We start from the raw sequence: 22549 nt of genomic DNA on the forward strand, positions 1-22549 counted from the left end.
AACCAAGACGCATCACAGAGCAAGGTTTTTCAAGAATTTCTCTCCAATATTTCAGACCAGTGAAATGTGTTGCTTCAGGAAAAAAAAAAAAAAAGAACAATATTACTGCACTTTATTTTACACTTGGGCAAGTTGGCATTGTCAATCAAAATTAAGTTGTACAGAACTTAATTAGAAACAAAATTATGTAAAAATCAAGAAATTCAATTTAGGCCAATTCCTGATTTCAGTGGGATATCTGCCTGAGTAAGGAACACAGGATATGGCCTTCTGTTTGAAGGAATCTCATTTTCTCCAGCACATAGTTAACCAAGGAATCCCATTTCAGTTATTCTAAAGAGTTTTTCCTAATATCACAATTAAAATTAGCCTGTATGAAGCTCACTGAAAGCTTGATCCTCTTAAATAAACTCTCTAATGAACCACACAAATTCACACTAACAGTGAAGGCAGACTAACAGTGTATATCTTTTGTACAAAAAAAAAAAATCCACCATAAAAAATAGCAATCATATCCAGATTTGTACTTGATTGTGAAATATTCCAATTGTACTATACAGTACGTTTACTTGCAAAAAAAAAAAAACAAACCTAGTATGTTGGGTTTTTTTAATTCCTAACACTTGAAATGTTTAAGAAAACTGCAGAATCACTATACATATTGCACTTCTCTGGTAAGCTGGGCTACTACGCTTCGTGGCAAAAACAACCAGGTACACCTACTGAGTAAAACTGTATTTTTCTAATCCAAAAAAGGAACTGAATTTCTTTCCTGCAGCTTTCATAAGAACTGTAACAATAGTCTTTGCAGGGTCTTCTAGGCTTTGTTTCTGAAGGATTGCTGTGTTAGTTGTTACAGAACCCTTTTTTTTTAATCAACAAAACTCAAGGTAATGAATAGATTTAACGTACAGTACACCATCTTCCTTCAGTCACAAACAAAATGAAGACAACACAAGTTATTAATATAGTTACACTTACGCTTCAGGTGACTGTCGCTTTAAAAATAGTTCACTTCAACGGCAAGTTACAATTTTCTCAAAGCAAACAAAACCAATAATGAACTATTTGTTTTGAGTGGATAGCGTTAATCTTTTGCAGCTTGGTTTAACGTTTGATTCCTTACACTGAAAAATCTTAGTACATTTGCTCCAGCGTCAGAGAAAATGATGCAGTTTTAGAAAAAAAGCTTTCAAAATGCTTGACACAAACAAGCTATTTATTCTTCAAGTTCTTTGTCAAAGATGTTACTAAAACCTTCTGTCCATTTCATGAACACAGGAAGGATCCCAGGATGTCTTGAGTCAAAGTGGTCCATGAAGAAATTCTTTGGAATGTCTTAAGATTGGCTATAACTAGAGTTCTGGCTACCATTTGGACCCTGTTCTCCTTCACTGTTTGGAAGAAACAAACAAACAAACAAAAACAGGTGTCTTCAAAAAGCAGCATCATATTATATTTTTGTCTTTTTTTTTAATTAAAAAAATACAGTATTCTGAAAGTACTAAAAACCTTTTGAAGGAAAATACTTCAACATATACACAAATAGGTTAAGATATTCTGCTCAGGTTCATAAAAAATGCAAAGGTTATTCTCAGCATGCATAAATAACTTCTGCGTATTTATTCAAATAAAAATTTCAATATATCCCCATGCAGCTGCCTGCTGAATCCACTTCTGAAGTCAACATTTCAAAGTTCACATTACATAAGCATGTGCAGAGGAATTTGCATGTGCAGATTCCCAACAGTGATATTTAATCCCAGTAATTAAATGCGACATCAAGCAGGCCTGATTCCAACGAATCTGGCCCAGCCACAGAGCCTCACACTGCGGTTCCTTACATTTGCTAAGCTGTATTGATCATGTTCTAATCACATTAACACTCTTCATAAAACAATGGATGTTCTGCTTCTCACTAGCTCCTGAACAATCAGACTGGCTATTTGTAATAGAAAGGTCTGCGCTGTAAAAACATACATTATACCTCAAATTAAACATTTACTCATTCTTAAGAGAGCAGTCCACAGTACCTGTTTGGAGGTGGTTTTGGCTTAGGCATTTTACTAAGAATAGTAGCCATCTCTTTCCTCTCATCAAAGTTCTTCCACTGCTCATACAGCTTCAGAATAACCCTGATTATTTCTAAAATCTGATTAGAAAGAAAAGAGGTCCTAAGGTCAGACACAATAGTGATTTTATCTTTGTCATAATCAGTTTAAGTGTGTAATTAATTAAACATGCCCCAAACTGAAATTAAGCAGCACAATTTTCATATTACAAACAGAGCTGTCTCACATTTAATCTGGTCTGGCAATCAACCATTTCTCTAATTAGTTTTTTTATTTAATTGTGAATGGAAGCCTGAACAGAATACTTTTCCTCCCATTCAACTGTATATACCACTTCTCCTCCACAAGCTAAATGACTTTTTATTTATTTATTTGCAACTACTGCCACAGCTTGTAACTATGCAACTGGAAAAATACGGACACCTGGCAGCATGACTGCAGCTAGATGACCATGGATTGCCAATACAGTAACTGATGATTATCAGTGTTCTGTACACATCAGAGGCACAGTGTAAGAAAAAAAAAAGCCCCAAACCACAAAACATTGGTCTGAATTCTCTCCTTCCAAGAAATAAAAAGCCAAGGAGTGTCTAAATACTTACATTATTATTGTTACTGTTATTCTATTCCTATATTTTCTTATTCTATTCTTATATACATATAATAAAAATTCTTGAACTTTCACATTCTCTACCAGTTTAGACATTTTCTATCTAATGCACCTCAACTACCTTAATTTCCTATTAAATTTCTAGTGCAATATTCTATATAGAGGTGGATAATGTTTGGTTCATAATTTATTTCGTCATTCTCTAATTACTAAATTAGACTTCTTTCTTCTGTTTAATACATGGACTTTGATTAAGTGCTAGAACAATATATATCTTCGAAACAAAAAGTCATAGTTGGCTAAGAGGTCCATGGTGTAAAAAAAAAAGAAATCAAGCTTAGATTGTACCACTGGCCTGAGAACCAAGACATGTTAATATTCACACATGTTCAGTATCAAGCTTATGGAAACCTTATCTGTCAAATATAGGTTGGTTCTCCTCTGCTGCCAGTTTATTATCTCCCTGCTTTTACATGCATGACAGCATAATTCACAAAGCTCCTGATGCATCAGAGCATCCACACTGTGCTTAAATTTGAAGATGAATCCTGGAATACAAATACAATGCCAGGATATCATCAGTGGGATAAAGGGCAATACCAAGGGCACAGAGGGCAAAGGTATGTCTCGTCCATAATATGCTACTTAATTCCAGACCCTCAGTTTCAAAAGAGCTAGACTGAAAAATATGTGCAGAGTGAAACAGTGCGATAAGGAGCATTAGTACTCGTTTGGCTTGCTTGCTGGAGCTAAACAAAGGTTAAAGAAGTCAACATAAAAAGTAAAAGGAACTAGTGAAGATGAAGAACATTGCTGGCTCGAGAACAACTGCACTGTGGAACCTGATAAATTTATGAAGGGATTATTTGACACGGAATTTGCAATAGCAAGGAACTCAACTGAATGACCTTGGCATCCCCCTGTTTAACATTGACTGAAGTCACAGTACTGAAAACAGTACAGTCACATCCTGCAAGTGTCAAGAATGTTTTACACTCTGCTATACTACATACATTTATAGGGAGAAAATGAGAACAGTATGTAGGCACGATGCTGAAAAGCGAATCAGAAAATCACAAGCACTAGAATTTAAAAGTCAAAATCGTGCTGGCAATCTTGAATTGGGAATTCTTTTTCTGGCAAAAAATGCAAAGGATAGTGTTTTTGTATTTCCATCTGAAAAACGGCAACACCATGCTGTTATGCAATGGTTCTGTCTTGGCTTCCAGAGCAGGGTGATAACCGAATGACCTGACATCGTCTCCCTCCCTGAGAGATCTACCTAATTTCAACAGCACCTCGCATATGATCACTGAATGAAGTTCAAATCAGTACTGTGGACATGTAAGACAGTAGTTTTATAACCATGACTGACATTCCTGGTCAGTCCGTAACAGGTGGCAGGGAGTAAAAACAGAGTACCTTTTCCATATCCACAGACAGCTCAGCAAACCATTGCCTTGCATCCTTCTGCTGAACAACACAGGCCACGTGTAGGCAAGCTGCAAAGATCAGGTGACACTCTTGATACAGTTAGGAACATTCTATTTTTTATAAACACTAGACAGGTCAACAGAGAAAACTTTGGATTAATTATCTGGTTTTTCTTCAAGACTTTTTTAAGTTGCAAGGCTACAGTGTCAGCACTGTATGAAACGCAAACTGAAGCACCTTATGAGGGCACTCCAGGGAATGCTTGTTGATGGGATAGCACACAGAACACATCCATTTAAACATGACAAGAGACATTGCTTGTGTTACTTACCTAGAGCTATCATGAAAGGAGGGTACAGCAGACAAAGATCAGTTCTATATGTATCATTCACTATCCTCCTGTGCAAAAAAGAACTTGTAAGTATCCTCCTATTCACCATTAGACTATATGACTTCAAAAACTGCTGTCAGTTTATAAATATTTTGTTGGTTTCCCAGATGGTGGAAGCAGTGAGGCTGCAGGGCAAAACAGCAAGGGAAGAGATCTCTTCCCTTGTAAAAATCTCTAAAAGCCTTTCATTTTTTTTTTGCTTGTAGTCACAGCAGAAGTTAATTTGGAAGCACTATTACAGTACCGTAAATGTCTTTCTGCAGAGAATGTTTATGTATACCATGAAATAATTATCCCTGCTTCACAAATAAGTAAGGGCAAGCATAAAAGTAGTATTTTTACTGTCTTTCTGTATTTGAGAAACAGTTAAAGAATAAGAGTTCTGCCAACACAGCTAAAAATCCCTATTTACTGCTTTGACCTCCTATGTCGAGATACAACACAAAGCCGACGTTGGTACTACCTTGACTTACAGTCACCATTCAGTAGTGTAAAAACCTGTGTTATTAGAGCTAGTCTAAAAATAAAAATTAGACAAAATAAAATCATTACAGCGTTAAAGACAGAATAAGCTAAGTCAGGGATATATACCCGCATAGGTTAACTACGGCACCCTTTGTATTCAAATATGGCTAAGCTTGCTTTTGCTTTTCAATCACCTTTGAAGCCTAACTGTTAAACACTTGCTTGCCTTCTTGCTGAAAGGAGGCACTATTGTTAATCATTGTCTTCATTACCATGCAAGAGGTAGCAGCATGTCTTCTTGGCCCATATCTTGCACATATTGGAGCAAAGGTCTATAAGGATGATATACTATCAAACAGCAGTCCTAGGAAAAATGTCAACGGGGTAAAAATTAGATTACAATGCAGAATGTGTTGTCAGTTCATATTAAAAACATTTGGATTACAAGTCAATTACTATTTTTTTTAAGTAGCATTCTGACACCTAACCCTGCTCTAATGAGGGCAGTGCTCTCTCTAGAATACCATTACATAGCATGGTTGCCAGTCTGTCAATGTCCTTCCCCTAAGAGACAGAGAAAGCCACATCTGCAGCACACTGAAATCTCATTTGCTTACAAACCCGTAATTCCCACTTGGAAATACAAAACACTGCCAGAAAACAGTCTGTCACTAAATACCATACATGGAAAGCATGCCAAAATAATTGACACTGATTTGGAAAGAATGAAAAGAAAAAAATCCACTGCTCTCAAATCCCCACTTTTCAGGCCCAGGTTGGTGTAAACAAGAAGGAATAACCCTTTCGCTGAATGCAGCCAACACTATGGATACTATAGAGAAAAGACGCAATAAATTACATGTGTTGAACAGTGAAGTGAGACACAGTTATTATACATACTATGTATTGCATAATGTACTGGAAAAATAAGTTAACCACAAAATGTAACTTCTTGTAAATGCAGTTACTTGTGATAAAACTCCTGTATACAAAACTCAAGAGTTACTGCCATGTATAGCAGAGGTATCAAAGACTAAATCTAAACAGGATATCTAAAAAGGGGTTATAACAACTGTAGGCACAAACAAAAACTTCAATCTGACCTCCTCTGTGTCCTGTTCCCAAAACATATTCTTTCTCAGTTGCTGTCTAACTCACTAAGCTCCGCCCTGCTTTCTCTCTCCACACTTAAGCAGAAGCACTCCAGCACAGCGAGCTTGGTGCCTAACCCATCCAAGTCCAAGCAATACGCAGAAATTAGGCACCACTTTACCCAAGCCCCCAAAGAAGCCTGGGCTGCAACCTTTCCGCTGCCTTAGAAAACACAGCAATGGGATAGTAACTCTTACAAAAAGCAGGTACAGCTCCTTTCTTTGAAAGTGCCTGGAAGCAAATGTCACATTGCACTCCTTTCATCCAACAGCCTAAATGTTATAGCACCATCTCAGAAAAGGGGAGGCCCTGAATTCAGTTTCTTCCTCAAAGGATTCAAACCCACATCTCACTTCCTAGAAGATTCCTCTAATTACCAGGTTACAGAGTAGCCTGAGTGGGATACTACACCTTCCGCTGAAGCTGGAACGTAAATATATAGCTCCAGATTCTTCCAGGCAAGAAGAAGGATGCATAGAAAAAATAAAACTCTTTATGCTCTTGACTGGCCATTTATCTGGAGAAATAAGGACACTGACATCTTAGTCTCTGCATCAGGACTTATATACAATTACCTTTCTTTTAAAAACAGAAGAGTTCTGGAAACAGAACTTACGCTTTACTCTTCCCAACAGTGCTCTAACCACTAGGATGCAGAGCGACACACACTCCTCCCATCCCCACTGCTCCCACAATCTGCCCTCTTTCTCTTGAGAAGTCCAGCTTCAACGCAATGTGAGAATGCCCTCACTCAGCTTATATGACAGCACAGTAATTATGCCATTCTGCTGCATGTTAGCCCTGCATGGACATCATTCTAAAATTGGAGTGGGGAAAAAAAATACAGCATAATGCATATTTCATAGCACAAAATTCAAAATATTCATCAGTAAAATGTAAACTGACGCAACAGGGGAAAAAATGAATCACGAAAAAAAAACCCACCTACCATTAATTCTAAGAGATAGAATTCACATTCTAGTATCTGCAAGGAAGTAAAATCACAGTTAAACAGCAGCATGTTTCAGACACCAGAAAGAATTAACTGGCATCTAGTTTAACATCACAAACGCACAAGAAATCTCAACACATTTTTCAACAGTCCTAAATGCATTCCACCTGAAACTACAAAACCAAACAAAATCAAACTATTATTAGCCATTGCCTTACCACCAGTCACAATAACAATGCATTTAAACATTCTGGATCAAGTTTAAGGTGTAAGACTACTTCATTGGCAGTACTTGTCTGATTTGTTTCAACACCCAGCAGCAGCAAAATGTTCACAGTGTATAAACACTTAACAGCAATAGAGAAGTCCTTTTGTAGAATTAGAGCCTCTTCATCAGGCCATCAACATGCCAAATCACATTTTAAATTGTTTTCAGATTTAATTTCATATGAAATATTCTGTCCAATTTTAGCAATTAAATCAGCTCTCATTTTCCATGGAGATAGTGATGTATTAGTGATATCAAGCAAAAGATTGGACTGCTTTGGCTATAGGAAAGCAGTACTCCTAAATATATTTCCATTTGCCTTTATCTGTAAAATAGCAGTGCAGTTTTATTTGTCATTTATTTATCATTTGCCTTTCTAGATTGGGTGAAAAGAAAACCAATAAAAAAGTAGTATTTGTCACCATCATTCTAAAAATAATTAGATCTGTTTAACTTCCAAAATACGACAGCACAGATCAAAACTAGTTTCAAGAAAAACTACAAAACTTCCCAGCATTGTGACTGAGAATGCCTTGAAAACCACTGGTAAATCTAAATTTTAAATAACATATAAAAATTATTTTTCAAAAGCCATTACATTTCACAGACAAAAATAAAACTGCTTTCTGTAAGCCAACTGCTCCTGTGTGCAAGCTTGGAAGCATCCCAGGTGCAAGGGCTATTTACCTTCCCTGGAGCAATATATCTGTAAACAAGAACATTCAAAAATGATAAATCTCTTTTATCAACACACTACATAAAAATTACTATTTCAGTCACCCAGTCATGTCACTTCTCTTCACAGCAGTCCTGTCAATAATTTAAGGGAAGGAGGTTATATAAGATTTATTACTTTTAAAATAACTTTCCCAATAATCTATCCAAAACTAATTATGTTTGGATAGTTGTACTCACCTGACATATGAGTATGAAAACATTTCTTTCTTAGAATTTAAAAGACAGGATTTTCTGCTGACAAATTTAAGTCTTTTAACTTATTTGATCAAGTTGTATTTCGAATAGCATACTTACATGGTTCATCCTATAAGGAAACTCCTTTGGAAAGGCATACGAAAACCTAGTTTTCACTACAGTAAAGAGAAATCAGTATGTTAAAAATGATGCAATTAATACTTTTCCTTCTTTTCCTTTCTGTTAATTCATCGGTATATATCCCTTCACATCCATTTGGCAGCACAACTGCTTGCAGTACAAAAGGTTTGTATTTGAAAGAGAAAAGTTAAGTTAAGATTTAAGATCCTGAAAGCAAAAGAGGATTTTTTTTGCTTTCACCTGAAACCCAGATTTGCACAGATACACTTGTCTGCTGCTTTGGGCACTATTAAATCTTCTGGTTAACCACCAACTAGTTTATGGGCAACTAACTTTCCACAAGTTATCATTCACAGAGCTATCTACCTACTGATGTCACTCCAAATCTGGTGATCTCTTCAGGATCTCAGGTCCAACACTAAATCCAAATGGAATTTTCAGGTGGGATTTTTTACATAGGCTTGATCCTTCAACATGCAAGATTTTAAACCACATAATGAAGTCTTAGAAGAGCAAGACTGAGGGCAGGGTGAGGGAGCTCAGCCAAGAAATCTTGTATGTCCCGATGTAAAGATTTTGGATATGCAAAAAACAGGCTCAAATTCAAAGCAAGAAGTCAATTCACCCCACTTCCATGATTATCAGGGCAGATAAATGTCCTAGGCACTGGATTATCAGATATTTCAAGGGTGTTTCTCTCCTTTAGAGAGACACCTAAGCATCTGCTTAGGCATATGATATGATTCAAGACACATGCCTCCAAAAGAATGTTCAAATATATCCTCAGTTTTCTAGTTATGATGATCCCTGATTTAGTTATCTAATTATCCTTATGCATTTTACAAGGAGAACAGGTACAAAGAGTGCACTGCTAAGAATTATGTTAAGTTGCAAAAATAGAGTGATCTTATATTAGAATGCTGAGCAAAGAAAAACTAAGCAACTTGAGGATGTGGATTTGAGATTTGTTCAAGTGAAGCGTTTAAAAATCTATTTTAAGTCCCTGTCCTCCAAGGAAAACAGGTAACATTTAACATCCTGGAAGTGGACAATATTCCTTATATTAATGACACATAGTATATTATGAATTGATACTACTTCCGGAAAATCATTATGTCATTCACTTTGATGAAAAGACAGCATCAGTCCCCTGGGCTAAAGACTTCAACATTTAGACCTATGGCAGACTTCGATAGAAAATTTGCTGTAGGACAATAAGACTAAGCTACTGGTTGCAAATCTCAATTATTTCAAGAAAGAGACAAAGTAATAAAGCAGGTTTCTCAAGAAGCATGCAAACTGAAGAGATACATAGTAAAAAAAATAAACCACTTTCAGGGGGAAGATGGGGAAACAAAACATCTTTCACCACAAAGCAAGCTGCAGAAACAACCATACAGAGGGGTCCTTTTAGTGAGCTGTGGAAACAGAGTGAAAAGCATTTGAAAAGGTTGCCAGAAACCAACCTGAGATTATCTTCCTTACAAAGGAAGTATGTGTTACTAACTTCATACTTCTACCTAACTAAAAGCAAACAAACCTTTTCAACCAACTACTATTATGCTAGTCACCCCTTTTGTTAGCTTTCTTTCACTTGTCTCGCCTCTCTCTTTCACCTAAATTGCTGTGTGCTACTGAAGCAACTCTGGTAAAGGAAGACCAGGTAGAATAAAAGACATAAAAGCTAGGAGAAAGCCTGTTGCTTTTTGTCCCCACTTCCATGCAATGCAAAGTACTTATCAGGGCAGGCAGGGCTTCTAGGTTTGAAGGAAGAACTGTGGGGGAAAACTTCTGCAGGATTCTGAGGCTTGGGATTTTCAGAAGCAGCACAGTTCAGGACTAGAAGTCCAAGTAAAATCAGTTACTGCATATTTACCAAAATCCTTTTAACTTTCTCACTGATGCATTAAAACTCCCACACAGATCTGTGCTTTGACATGCTACTGATGTAAAAACAGCAACTCTTATTGCTAAGTCCAGTACTGGTCTTGGTCACGCTGGCACTGAAGACGCATTTCAGCTTCTGGTGGTGGAACTGTCATAGAGCCAGCCCCATGGACTGATATACTTACTGCATGTGGAGGCTACAGATGCAGCCAGTCACCTGTCCCCTCAATGGCTAAAAGGGATTTTGAAAGCGCTGACCTACATTTTGAAGAGCACAGCCACGAACTGCCTATTGAGAGCAGCTGGACCTTCTGGGTCAAATTATAGCATCCAGTTAAGGAAGCCATAACTTTAAGACCTTGATGGAGGAGATGCAAGTTACAGGAACTGCGATATATAAGGCAAGTGGGAAAGATAAAGAATTAAGTAACTACAGCATGATTTTATTGCATTTATTTGTGAACCTATGTTATAACATATTTATTTCTAAAAATACATTTTATAACCTATATCATGTGCAAAGACTAATTTTATGATGCGGGGTGAAAAAAAGGAGTAAAAAAAAATTAGAAGGTATACAGCCTACCAAAAATTCTGAAAAAAGGTACTTCCATGAAACCATACTTTTTATAAAACATACAAATAAAGCCCTAAGTTTCCAATTCTATCTTTGAGTAGTTCAGAATTCCATTTACTACTCAAGACTGTTTATGAACCTCAACAGTTTAACTTTATTACTTCATTTTTATTTATGTTTGGCATAAGTTTCAACGAGCATTAGCCAAAACTAATACAGAAAGAACCCTTCCGTTTTATTCTAAATGGCTTTAACTGGCTCCTAGCAGTCAACACGCAAGCACCCCCATGACTTGATAAAAAGCTACCTTTTAAAAACAAGCACACAAAAAAAAAACCCCACACAAAGAAAATGTCTGCTCTCCCTAGAGAGATAATACAGTATTATGACTATAATGTATACAGTATAATGAAAATCACCGATACTTACATACAGAAGTAGCAGCAGAAATCAACCTTGTATTTGAAACAACACCAAATTCCTGAAGAAAAAGAATGGTAAATGAGGTGAACCACCTGAAATACCATATACTCACACTGTTATCAAATTAAAATAATGGCTTCTTACTAAACTGGGCTTCTTTATGCAGTATTTCTTTTTTCCCCCCACCCCTTTTTCTTTCCTTTTTTTTGTTTTTCCTCTTAAGGTGAACAGGGTAAACTCTTAGGTAAAGAGTTTTTTCACTGATTAGTTACTGTGTTGTTTGAGTTGTGAGAAATAGCAAACATTTATGAAAGGTACTAAAGCCACAAAAGCTCAGTTGGCTAACAATCTACATATAAAATAGACAAGAGGGCTTCAAAAAGGTATGTTGTTTTTCCTTAACCGACTTGGAGAGAAAACTGCCTTTAGAAACCTGTCATAACTACCTTTCTTTTTTTTATGTTCCCATGAAGCTTTAGCTCCTCTGCTGACATAATCAGCGAGCTGAAAATTTTCTGTTTACAATGTTCTTTTAGAGAAGTGCATAGGTGAATCATTACTGCTATAGCTTCCCTCTAAAGTTGCAGAAGCTTTAGCGTAAGGAAGGCTGCACAGAATTCTAGTATTTGTTCTAAAATATAAGGTATATCTGTATATATACAGTCAATGTCTGTACTTTCTTAAAGACTTAATTAACAGGCTGATAAAAAAATACTCTCGCCAATATTCTGCATCTTTCTCCTTTCCTTCATCTCTTCCAAACACTGAAAGGTATTGCAGTATTTGTACAGACAACAGTGTCACATGTGGGCACTGGTTTAGTAGGACTGCTTCTACCACCCACTAGGTATTGGAGTTCCTCCTGTAAAATTCATTAGTGCCAACATATCACAAATTGGCCAATTTGGGTTTTTTCCATTACGCAGACATTTCTCAAACAGCTGAAAAACTTCTTGCATTACAGAGGACTAAGAGCAGCACCCAGCTGATGCTAACTCTCCTTATGATAATGTCTCGAAGACAGCATATGAGCTACAACATACTTTTAAGTCAAGTAATGAAAGTGTGGTAAACTCTGAGGATCCCTCACTATATGAAAGGGAAAAGGATAATTAGGAAAATATTTCAAATTATGTTTTAAAGTTTGAGTAAACATAAATAAGGAAGAACACACCAGAAAGGAGACACTGCACAAATTAAGATATAGTGTATGTAAATATGTAAACACTGTATCACAGTGAAACGGCCATTTAAAAGACTCTTCCGAATTTTCAGAGGCCCTTCAGGGTTAGTAATTCGGACAAAACTGTGAAAGATCAAACACTAAATAACATGTCTAAAGACCTTCTCCATCTCCTTTTCTTAAATGCTATAGAAATCTACACAAAAAAAGAGAAGGTTTCAACCCCCAAAGCATGAAGAACGACAAAAAAATTTAAAAGTCCTAAACGTTTTCTCTCTCATACATCACATAATTTTACATTAAAAAATTGTAATACTTCATACCTCTACTTTGGATGCCAAAAACACACACGTAGGAGCCATTAATACTGGATCTATACTTTTTAGGGAATATCTGAAATGTTATAACAAAATTATAATATGTTGTTTCATACACGTAGAACGATTAATCTATTAAGAGCACCACACCTCCTTTTGAAAAAGCAAAGCTTAAGTTAACTTTATTAGCATAAAAGCTTTACACCATCCAGAAAATAAAAGTGGCACTGTTTTTAATACAGAGCTGCATTTTTAAAGGGCTACCAAAATGTGCCTAGCAAATGTTTCATTCTTGTACCATCATAGTAAACAGTCCTACCTGGCATAGAATCTCTTGAAGTAGACTGTAGCAGTGGCAATAACTTGTTGTCTTAATTTAAGATGTTCACCTAAAGCCTGGATAACTTAAAAAAAAATGAACAAAAGCTTGAGTTGAGTTTTTACAACAGTTTGACACCAAATAGCAAAGGATCTCAAAACACGACTAGTGCTGGGGATTCTAAGGAGCAGCAGCACAGTCTTCTCCCTCAGTTCAGATACGTTGTTCTGGTGAGACAACATGTTGCTGTAAACCTACAGACCTGCAGGTGAAGAAGCAGCACTGCATCCTGAAGCTTGTGGACACCTTCAAAAAGGGAAAGGTAACTTGACTTCATTGTGTACAAAGTGATTATGACCTTTAAGAAGATGACAACACAAATCTCAGAAGGGTAAAGCTTGGGTATTCCATTTTAGAGCAAAGCAAACTCAAACACGTAAAATACAAGTCTATGGCTTTTCAGTGCCATGCAAAATGGATGTTTTTTTTCAAACAACTAAAGCTGCCAATACAAACATGGTCATTAAATTTGGCAGAGGCAGCAGGTGTTAAAAAAGTAACATATTTAGTCTAGGGAGAGGGGGTGGGAGACCAGAGGACGCAGTCAGCTGCTCCATCGCAATGGTCCTCTGCCAGTTGGCCAAGAAACAACCCTGGTGTCATCTGTGCAGGTAGCTCTTGTTTGGCCTCCCAGGCAAAGGAAAGGTGCCAAGCAAATTAGATGCATCAAGCTGGGATTAAAAGCGGGGATTGGATACAGTGAATGGTACAGTGAAACATAAGGTTGTTACTTGTTATTTTTCCCATACTTCTTTGCGTCCGTTATTCTGAGCAAGACTCAGCTGTGTCAAGACTCCCTCTTCTTTTTCTCCTCCCTCACCAGAAATGTCCACAACAATAATTTAAAATACACTTAAGTTTATATTTAGAATATGTACAGCAAGATCAAGATAGCAACCACTGATGAGAAAAGCAAACAATTCTGTTATTAGTAATTGCTAAATTCTTAGTCTCTACTTAAGCACACAAATCCAGATTTTTTTCCCTCTGCTCTTATGCCGTACCCCTTGGGAATAGTCAGGGTACACCCTACCCTCACTTCTAAGGAACATCACAGCATTTTAAAATACGCAAGTATCAAGGGTATTGTTGTCTAGAAAAGGGTTGAACGTAGGAGAAAAGGACAAAACCACCCTGAACAGCACTGATGATTGGCAACTTTTTTTTTTTTAAAACAGGAAAAGGTAACTAATTTGTCACCCACTATGATTACCCAAAGCAACATTAAGTCCCTGTCCGTGTCATATCACTCTTTTCCTAAAGAGAAGAATGCCAAATTGAGACTAGCTTGCCAGTGACAGTAGGACAAGCAACACTGCCAGAAAGGAAGTTAAGCCTGCTATGCAATGTCTGTACAAATATTAAAGTATTTATCAGCATATCTTGGGAGGTCTGAAAGGATTTTTCCCTTTGATTTGACCATGGGGTTACTTGTAGGACCATTTGTCCTACTACTAAGGCATCAGAAAAATTCAAGTATTAAGCTAAACAGAATTCTCCAAATATGTTTCTCACTCCCATGGGATTTTCAGGAACGGTTAGGCCATCTGCTGTCAGAGAAAAATCAAGTCTGATTTAGAGAAAAAAATGGACAAGAGCCTAGAGAGACTTAATGAAATGGAAGCTTGTATACGCTGGGAAAAGTCCAATACTTGTAATTAATTTTTTTAATATTTTAAAATAAACTATTGGATTATTTATTCCCTTACATTTACAAAATAAGTGGTTTCAGTGGTTTTTTTTCAATAAAAATTGTTTTAAATCTGAGTATCTTGAAGCCTGTAACACAAACATTACAGCTTCTGCTCTAAATCAGAAAGAGAAATCAATTAATGAGGTTTTCAACCAAAAACTCTATTAAGACTCGGTAATCCAAAGAAAGAAATCAGCATCAGTTTCCTTTTTCGAACTATTTTAGAAGATGATAGATTTCCTTCTCTACAGCATTAACATTCTGAGTAGTTGTGCGTGGCCATACAATCCATTGGTGATCTATTGCACTTGCTTTCCAACACGGAGGCAGCAGGGAACTGCCTCTCTCCAGGCAATTTTTTGGCTGCTTTTGGGAACAACCATCTTCCTGGGCAGACACATGCTGAACGTGACAAGCAGTGGCCAAGACTCGTGCCCCTACCCAGGTAATGCAGGAGGTGGGAGACGGGAGAGGGAGGGTCTATAAACCCAAAGCAGGGTCCCTATTCAGAGGCCGGAGATGATACAACACATATCAAGGGCTTGAATGCTGCAAGCTCTGCCTGAGCTCCCACCAGTACAGAGCAGCCCCTGACTGTCCTCCTCATGAAGGTGCCTCTCTCTGCCACAGCAGGGGTGAAAGCCCAGCACCACTCTCTCCTCCAGGGTCGGCTGTGTTCGTACGTGCACAAGGGAGATGCTGGCAGAGCTGTTCTCCAGCTGTCGCAGGTCACACACTGTACCTTCAGGGCAGGCAAGGCGTGCCAAGGAAAAGGAGCCTGAGAATCACAAACTGAAACTGCCTTGTCTACTTTGTAAATCTTTGTTTACTCAAGAAAAACACTGCTGTGAAACATTTTTTAAAAGCGTATTTCATAATTCAAATTAATACTAGTGAAAATTAGCACAGAAATACAGCTTCAGAAATATCAGTACCCCGTTTTTTCTTTTTGCATTATGAAGCTATGACACTGTGTTTTAACCTCAAGGAATTTCAGGAATTGATTGAATAGGTAAATCATTGCTAGCTTGGTTTCCTGGTGCTGTATCAGCGACAACACAGATGTATCCACAGCAATCAGATTTGCAGCATACGCATCTATTATAAAAATAACCAAGCTATGAGAGAAGCTGGGATAAGTATCTTCCACAGATATCATTCCAGCACTGACATAAGATCTTCCAGTGGCCTTGGGAAAGTCACTTAACTTCTCTGTCTCAAGTTTGGCCAGAGAGCTGAAAAAAGAAGCGTTCTGTACTTTAAAGGACTGCTGTGAAAAATATTTAAAGAGCTGTCTGCAAACAAATGACTACTTAGCAATATCCTTTGCTTAGGGAAATTTTTTTTAAACGCTGAACAATTGCAGAGAAAAGAGTTTAAGTGCCTGCGTAATCTGATATGCTCCAGCGCGGCCATTCATATAGTTAAATGCTTTCAGGATCAAGTAAGTCTTAGATCAAGCCTCAAACTCTTTGGGAAAACAGGCTGTCTGCCAACAGCTCTCAGAAACTTGTAGACAATTTGAGAACCAGCCGGTGCTGAGGAATCAGTCACAAGGCAAGACACAGGCTGTGATGCAGGATTCAAAGAACTTAGCTGAACACAAGTAACAAGTTTCCAAGCTTTGCTGTTTAACAGACAGCAGAGGTCAGCTAAAATACTTACCACAGCCACAGAGCCCACCAAAAGCCCAGTTTGAGTATTAATGCTTGACGCTGAGCCTTTAACATGCAGTTTAATTAGCTTAGCAGTTTTTGCCTGCTTCTCCTCCTTTTATGTTTTTGGCAAGAGCTTCTTGAAAATAAGAAAATGTACTATGTTTTGTACCATCACAGCTTAAAACGTTATATATGCAGATAATTTGCCTGCAAGTTCTCCTAAACTTGCGTTAATACAACTAACAAATGCCAATGTTATTGATATTCCAGTTCTTTTTTAAAATAGATTGTGAAAGCATATGTAAGATCACGAGAACACTACATTCTCTAAGCAATTCGAACTTGTATTTAGACATGGCAGATACTGTACAGATTTTATGGCAAAAATAAAACAGTTTTACCATTAGTAAAAAATATCTGTAGTTTCCAATATTCTTCTTCAGTCAGAAACTTCAAGTCTTTCTGGCGTTCCTTCAATAGATCCTGTTTATCCAAAATCCATTGTAAACTACAGGAAGGGAAAATTATTTCAGCAACTCTTTGTCAACATAATATCGAGCGACCCCTGTACAGGCTACAGATTGCAGGCCGGGGCTAGAGGTCTGGTGACCTTTAACCAAACTGCATGCCCTCTTCTCAAGTAAATGTTCACTCGGGTTGTCAAAGTTAGACATCTAGAAAAACACACTAACTAGCAGGGACTTAGATTAGCCTTTACCTACAGTACACTAAACCGGCTGCATAGCTCTTACGCACTGTCGGTGACTCGCAAAGTTTACGTTATATTTAGAACACCACGGGCACCTCGACGCGCTCCGCACAAGGGATTTTAACGCCGCCGGGCCTCGGCTGCCCTGCCGCTGGGGATACACCGATCCCCCCGGGACTGCAACCGGCCGCGCTCGATCGCTGGAGACAAGGCAGCGCGGGCACGGACACCGGGACGCGACGCCTCTCCCGGAGAGCCCAAACACCTTGAAAGCCACGGCGAAGCCAGGCAGGCCGGCCGGCCGGCTGGCACGGCGGCGGCGGCCAGAGCGGCTCCGGCTGCTCACGCACTCCAGCCCGGCTCCCCTCGGGGCTCTGCGGGGAGCCAGGCCCCGCCGCCCGCCGCCGCTGGGAGACGCGGCCCAGGGCCGCGGCGCTCCCCTCGCCCCCGCCAGGCCTCCCGACAGAGCCGTGCCCCGCCGCCCCGGCCCGGCCTCGCCGCCCCGGCAATGAATGGACAAAGCGCCGCGGCGGCCCGCGGCCCCCCCGCCGCCCACGCCGCGGCCACGGTACCCACTAGTGCGAGCTCTGCCAGAAGTTCCCGGCCATGGGGAGTTGAGGAGAGGAGAGGGGAGGAGGCGCCCGGGCCCGCGATGCCCCGGCCCCGCCGCGCCAGCGCCTCCGCCCCCGCGCCGGCAGCAGGAAGGAGGCGGCCGCCGCCGCCGCCACCGCCCCGCGCCAGCCGCCGCCGCCGCCGGCCGGCAACACGCGGCACTGGGAACGGTTCCCCTGCGCGCGAGTTCCGGCCGCCCCCGGCAGGCCCCGGCTGGCCCCGGCGGCCGTCCACGGCCCGGTGGGGTGGCACGGCTGCTGCCGCGTCCTGACAGCCCGGACACGGCCTGCCGGGCTCCCGGAGCGCAGCCATCCGCCGTGGCGGTGAGGCGCGGAGGCACCGTGCACACCCAGCAAGCACGCTGCCGCCGCGGGTGGCAGGAGCCCTTTGAGATTCCGCCGCCTTTGGAAAGCTTTCCTGCGTGGGGCCGACTTCGTAGAGACACGGAGCGGTTTGGGCTGGGTCCAACCCCCCCGCCCTGGGCAGGGACAGCTTCCACTAGACCGGGATGCTGAGAGCCCCGTCCAGCTTGGCCTTGAACGCTTCTGGGGATGGGGCACCCAGAGCCTCTCTGGGGAGCCTGTGCCAGTGTCTCACCATCCTCACCTTAAACAATTCTTTCTTATGTCCAGTCTAAACTTGCTCTCTTTCAGTGTAAAACCACTGCTGTCTAAATTCGGTCCGCTCCCTGTAAGGTCCCAGCAGGGACCACAGGCTAGTGGTCTCAGTAAGACCACTTACGTGTCTTGCGCTGTCTCCACCTCGCCTAAATTTCCCTTTACCTTACCCATTCCCAAGGTTTTAGGGCTCAGCTTGCTCCCACCTGGTATGCTGGAGAGAGCCTCTGGAGGGAATTTTTTTAAAGTTTTAACAGGAAGAACCTGGGCCTAAATCCTTTGCGGCTTTCTCTTCATGCTCTTCCCTGTGGTGGCATACGAAACGCTCACAGCTCTCGACTTCTGAGTGGGATCTGAGATGCACTAATCCGTGCACTGCTGGGAAGGGTGCATCAAGGCGGGAGCCGTGGGTCCCCGTACCTGCACTGCCGTGGGGATGCGGCACTCCCATCGGGGGGAGCATGGAGGGAGGGAGGGATGGTGCCCGCGTTTCTTCAAGCAGCACCATCGCTAAGGGAAGTACGCCTGAGTTTTGCAGCGAGATCAGTAAAAAAGGACGTATTTTGAAAGTCTGAAGGAGTCTAGCTGAATACTAGCCGTCGCCTCCCAGGTGAGCAAGCCCACCTGGCATTTGGAAGGGCTGAGAGCGCGCGGCCACCAACGAGGACCCTGAGAAAGGCTGCCAGGACTAACAGTGTTACAGGCCATGTATCCACACTCCTATTACACACCAGCGAAAAGCCTGCTCCACATTTGGGGAGGGGGCTCATTAATGCTGTTTGGAGGCATGTAGCAGTGCCTGATGGCCCCAGAGGGCTGAGATGGGGTCCCGGGCCGTGGGCAGGTGAAGTGACCCCCGGAGGGGGTACAGGGACAGTCAGGGCTGTGGGTGACTTTAGGGCCCTGGCACGTGGAGCTGGTGTATGGTGTGCCAGCACGGATGCAGTAAAAGGGACCTCTTTGTTTCATGAGATTTAATATTTCACCCAAGGACGTTTGCATTAAAGCTGCTATCTAAATCACTAGGTCTTGCACTTTATTGCCTCAGCTTTCCAGAACAGTTTCATAATTTGCTAATTAATGGAGAATGTTAAAAAGGTGAAACCATTGCGGTCTTGAAGGCAAGCTCTACCCATGTTCATTGGTGCCACAAGTTACATTCATTTCTTCCTCTCCGCTGTCCTCCACATGCACCATATATACAATTAGTGGATTGAGTAAGTCAGTCCCAGGTGCATTGCCCATTTCCATACCTTCTACTGCAAAATCAACAGTCTGACTTGGTTACCTCTAATGAGTACCCTACTGTAGCAGAAGGTAGATCGAGGGGTTGTTTCCTTCCCCACTCAGAGACATACACGTGTGGTTTTATACCCAGATGAGTGTGTGTACTCATCCCTCCTGCAAGGCCGGTTTTCAGGGCTGAACATGGCAAGAAGGGGAGGGCTGCCTGAACACAAGACAGACAGACAGACAGCAGCTGGTAGCAGCTAGGGGAAAGCTGCAGCCCTCATGGCCTCCCCATTCCACCATGAACCCTACGCCCAGAAAAGTCAGCAGAGTTTCTGTCAGCGATAATGGTCAGCAAGAAGCACTGCCACAGGGCAGATCCTTGGAGAACTGAAGTAACTCCTGGTTTATCCTGCTGGGAATGTTGTGCTTAGTCTAATGGTTGGCAAGACCTGTGAGCACATGAGTACTGTTTTTTGCACGGTGTTACAAAACCTATTTGTTCTGAAATGTAAGTATGCCTTGTCTGTCTGCACGCAGTGTACCGTGCGAAGAGCAGCCTGCTTGCTCCCTAGGGGTTCTCCTCACAGTGGGCAAATGCTCTCCATCTCTGTCCACCACTTCAAACACCTCCCTCAGCTTCATCAGCCTGAACTGAGAGGCTGTCTGCAGAGCCAGGAGTAAATATCCTGCAAGGCAGCCAACACCACTGTCACCAATAGGCAAGGAAATGGCTCCATTCAGCAAAATTTAACATAGGAACTTTCTACATATTCAATTAGCAAACCATTGGGAATATAATTAATGTAGTTCTGTGTATCTTTTGGGATATTCATATATTCATATATATATATAAATATATTTAGCATTGTGTTAGGCAAAGATGAGCCTAGAGGTATGCAGGTGTGTATACATATACGTATACATGTACATGTCTGCATAGAGGAAGCTGAATGCTATCTTGATTTTGTCATGACAGAGATGGTCTGTGAACATCCCTCCCTGTCCCTGCAGCGTACAAGGGGTGCTTAGTTTGGGCTTTGCCTTGAAGCTGGCAGGGGCTGGGGACTGGAACCAGTAAACCAAGAACTTCTGGGTGGCAGGAGCAGTGAGAAACACCTAACGGTTGTCCTTAGACTGACCAAATTCCCCTGAAAGGTGTTTCAGACCCAGTCCCACAAGACTCTCCAGTGATCTGTTGCTGATGGTGTAGCTAAGATGCTGGAGATCCATGAGGAGCTATGAAGCGGAGAGGGAAGATGCATGGGATAAGATGGAGACAGTGGTGTTTCTAAATGGCTCTGCTGGCAGAATGAGACACTGCTCTTGACATGTCAGAGTGAGTCTAGATTTGAGACCCTGTTTATAAGTAGGAAGGTAAGGGTGGCGAGTGAGGTAGGGCAGAAAGAATTTGCGTACCCTGTCTGTGTTTCCTTTTCTTCTCTCTTAGTGCAAGGAGACATGGTGGATACCACAAGCTGAGTTCTGTGGGATTGCTATGGAGGCTCTCTGACCTGACACCTTTCTCCAAAAAGCCGTCCAGACCTTGCAGGACTTGCTGAGCATGTGAAAACTTAAAGAGAAGGTCCTTATTCCACTATTTCAATGTCACAGCTACAAAGAGGGGAACCAAATTGCCAGCACATGCCTTTGGCTCACAGCCACCCACAACTGCATCACACCCAGCTTAGCACAGCACCCAGGAGCCAGCAGAGAGAAAAGCTGCTGTACAACAGAGAAGCCTGTCATTGCCTCACTCAACATACTAGAGCAACCTCATACTGCTGCTTGTCACATCAAGCAGGCATCTCTTTGTTTCACCATCCTTCTCTACCTGCCCTTTGCCTTCTTCTTGCTCTGCTTTGGTACCTGCATTTCGTTACCTCGTGTTGGCGATTTGCGTTTCTGCATGCTGCAGCATGGCAGGAAATAATTAGTTGGTACTGGGCAGGAGACTTACCATAGCTGTGATAAATACCGTTGCTCCTCTGCACACTGGGCCCCAGGGACAGCTCTGCTTGCCCAGCACCTGGTACTGCAGGGGCTGGCCAACGCTGCTGGAACGAGAGCGCCTGGCACCACAGGGTCTTGCCAGCCCCGCTCCCAGACTGTCGTCTTCTCTGCAGAACAGGCCTCGTATTGCATGACCCCATTTCACAGCACAGCAGCAGACCACACCAGTGCCAAAGCTGTGAAGGAGTAAACCCTCCTGGTGCCCTACAAAGGGACATCCTGCCATGCTGGAGGGCCTCCCTGCGGCATGGCAGCCAGGTGGTCCGTCCCAGCCCTCCAGCATCCCCTGCGCAAAGGGGCCAGCGCTCCCCCCAACTGGGGTGTGCTGGGGATGCCCGTTGCCAGGCCAAGGAGTCCTGCGGCTAGTGTGGAGCTGGGAGGCCACGTTACGCCCCACAGGGGGGATTGATGGCTATGTGGGGTTTCCCGTCATTCCTGGAGGATGTGGATGCTGCTGAGGCTCCATCTCCCCAAAAGCCCAGCTGGAAGGTGCTTTCCTGGGCAAGGGCATGGCAGGGGGAAGACAAGGCAGAGCTTTTTCCCCCTTGACATTGCTTTGCAGCCTTTATTTTCCAGGAGCCATGTGGAGGATCGCTTTATTTACCATGTCCTTTTTGTGTGTTTCTGTCAAAACAGGCAAATGAAGATTACATGAAACAGATGTGCAGTGCTGCTGTGTGTGCTGATGTCTCCTGCTCAGCCTTGGACCTGGCTGCTGCTCTGAGGGACATCCAGATATAGGATGAAAAAATTGCAGCCAAGAACCTGCAGGTAAAATTATACTTTGTCGTATTTGTGAGATTAAATTATCTGTCAGCTCTCGCTGATCTCTTCCCCCTCTGCCCCCCTAATAA

General features: G+C 41.7%; 1 protein-coding gene across 1 annotated transcript; it reads right to left on the reverse strand.

The window, feature by feature from the left end:
* Positions 1 to 1339: 1339 nt before the first annotated feature.
* On the reverse strand, positions 1340 to 17831 carry CCNC (cyclin C; the record flags this gene model as incomplete). Its single annotated transcript, XM_081997703.1, has 12 exons — positions 1340 to 1394; positions 2034 to 2152; positions 4105 to 4184; positions 4448 to 4515; positions 5245 to 5336; positions 7074 to 7109; positions 8377 to 8432; positions 11291 to 11342; positions 12791 to 12860; positions 13104 to 13188; positions 16916 to 17022; positions 17800 to 17831. The coding sequence occupies 12 exons, from the start codon at positions 17829 to 17831 to the stop codon at positions 1340 to 1342; spliced, it is 852 nt and encodes a 283-aa protein (XP_081853829.1).
* Between the last annotated feature and the right edge of the window lie 4718 nt (positions 17832 to 22549).

The sequence above is a fragment of the Phaethon aethereus genome (genome assembly GCF_964289735.1).
Source record: "Phaethon aethereus genome assembly, chromosome: 3".
Classification (NCBI taxonomy): Eukaryota; Metazoa; Chordata; class Aves; order Phaethontiformes; family Phaethontidae; genus Phaethon; species Phaethon aethereus.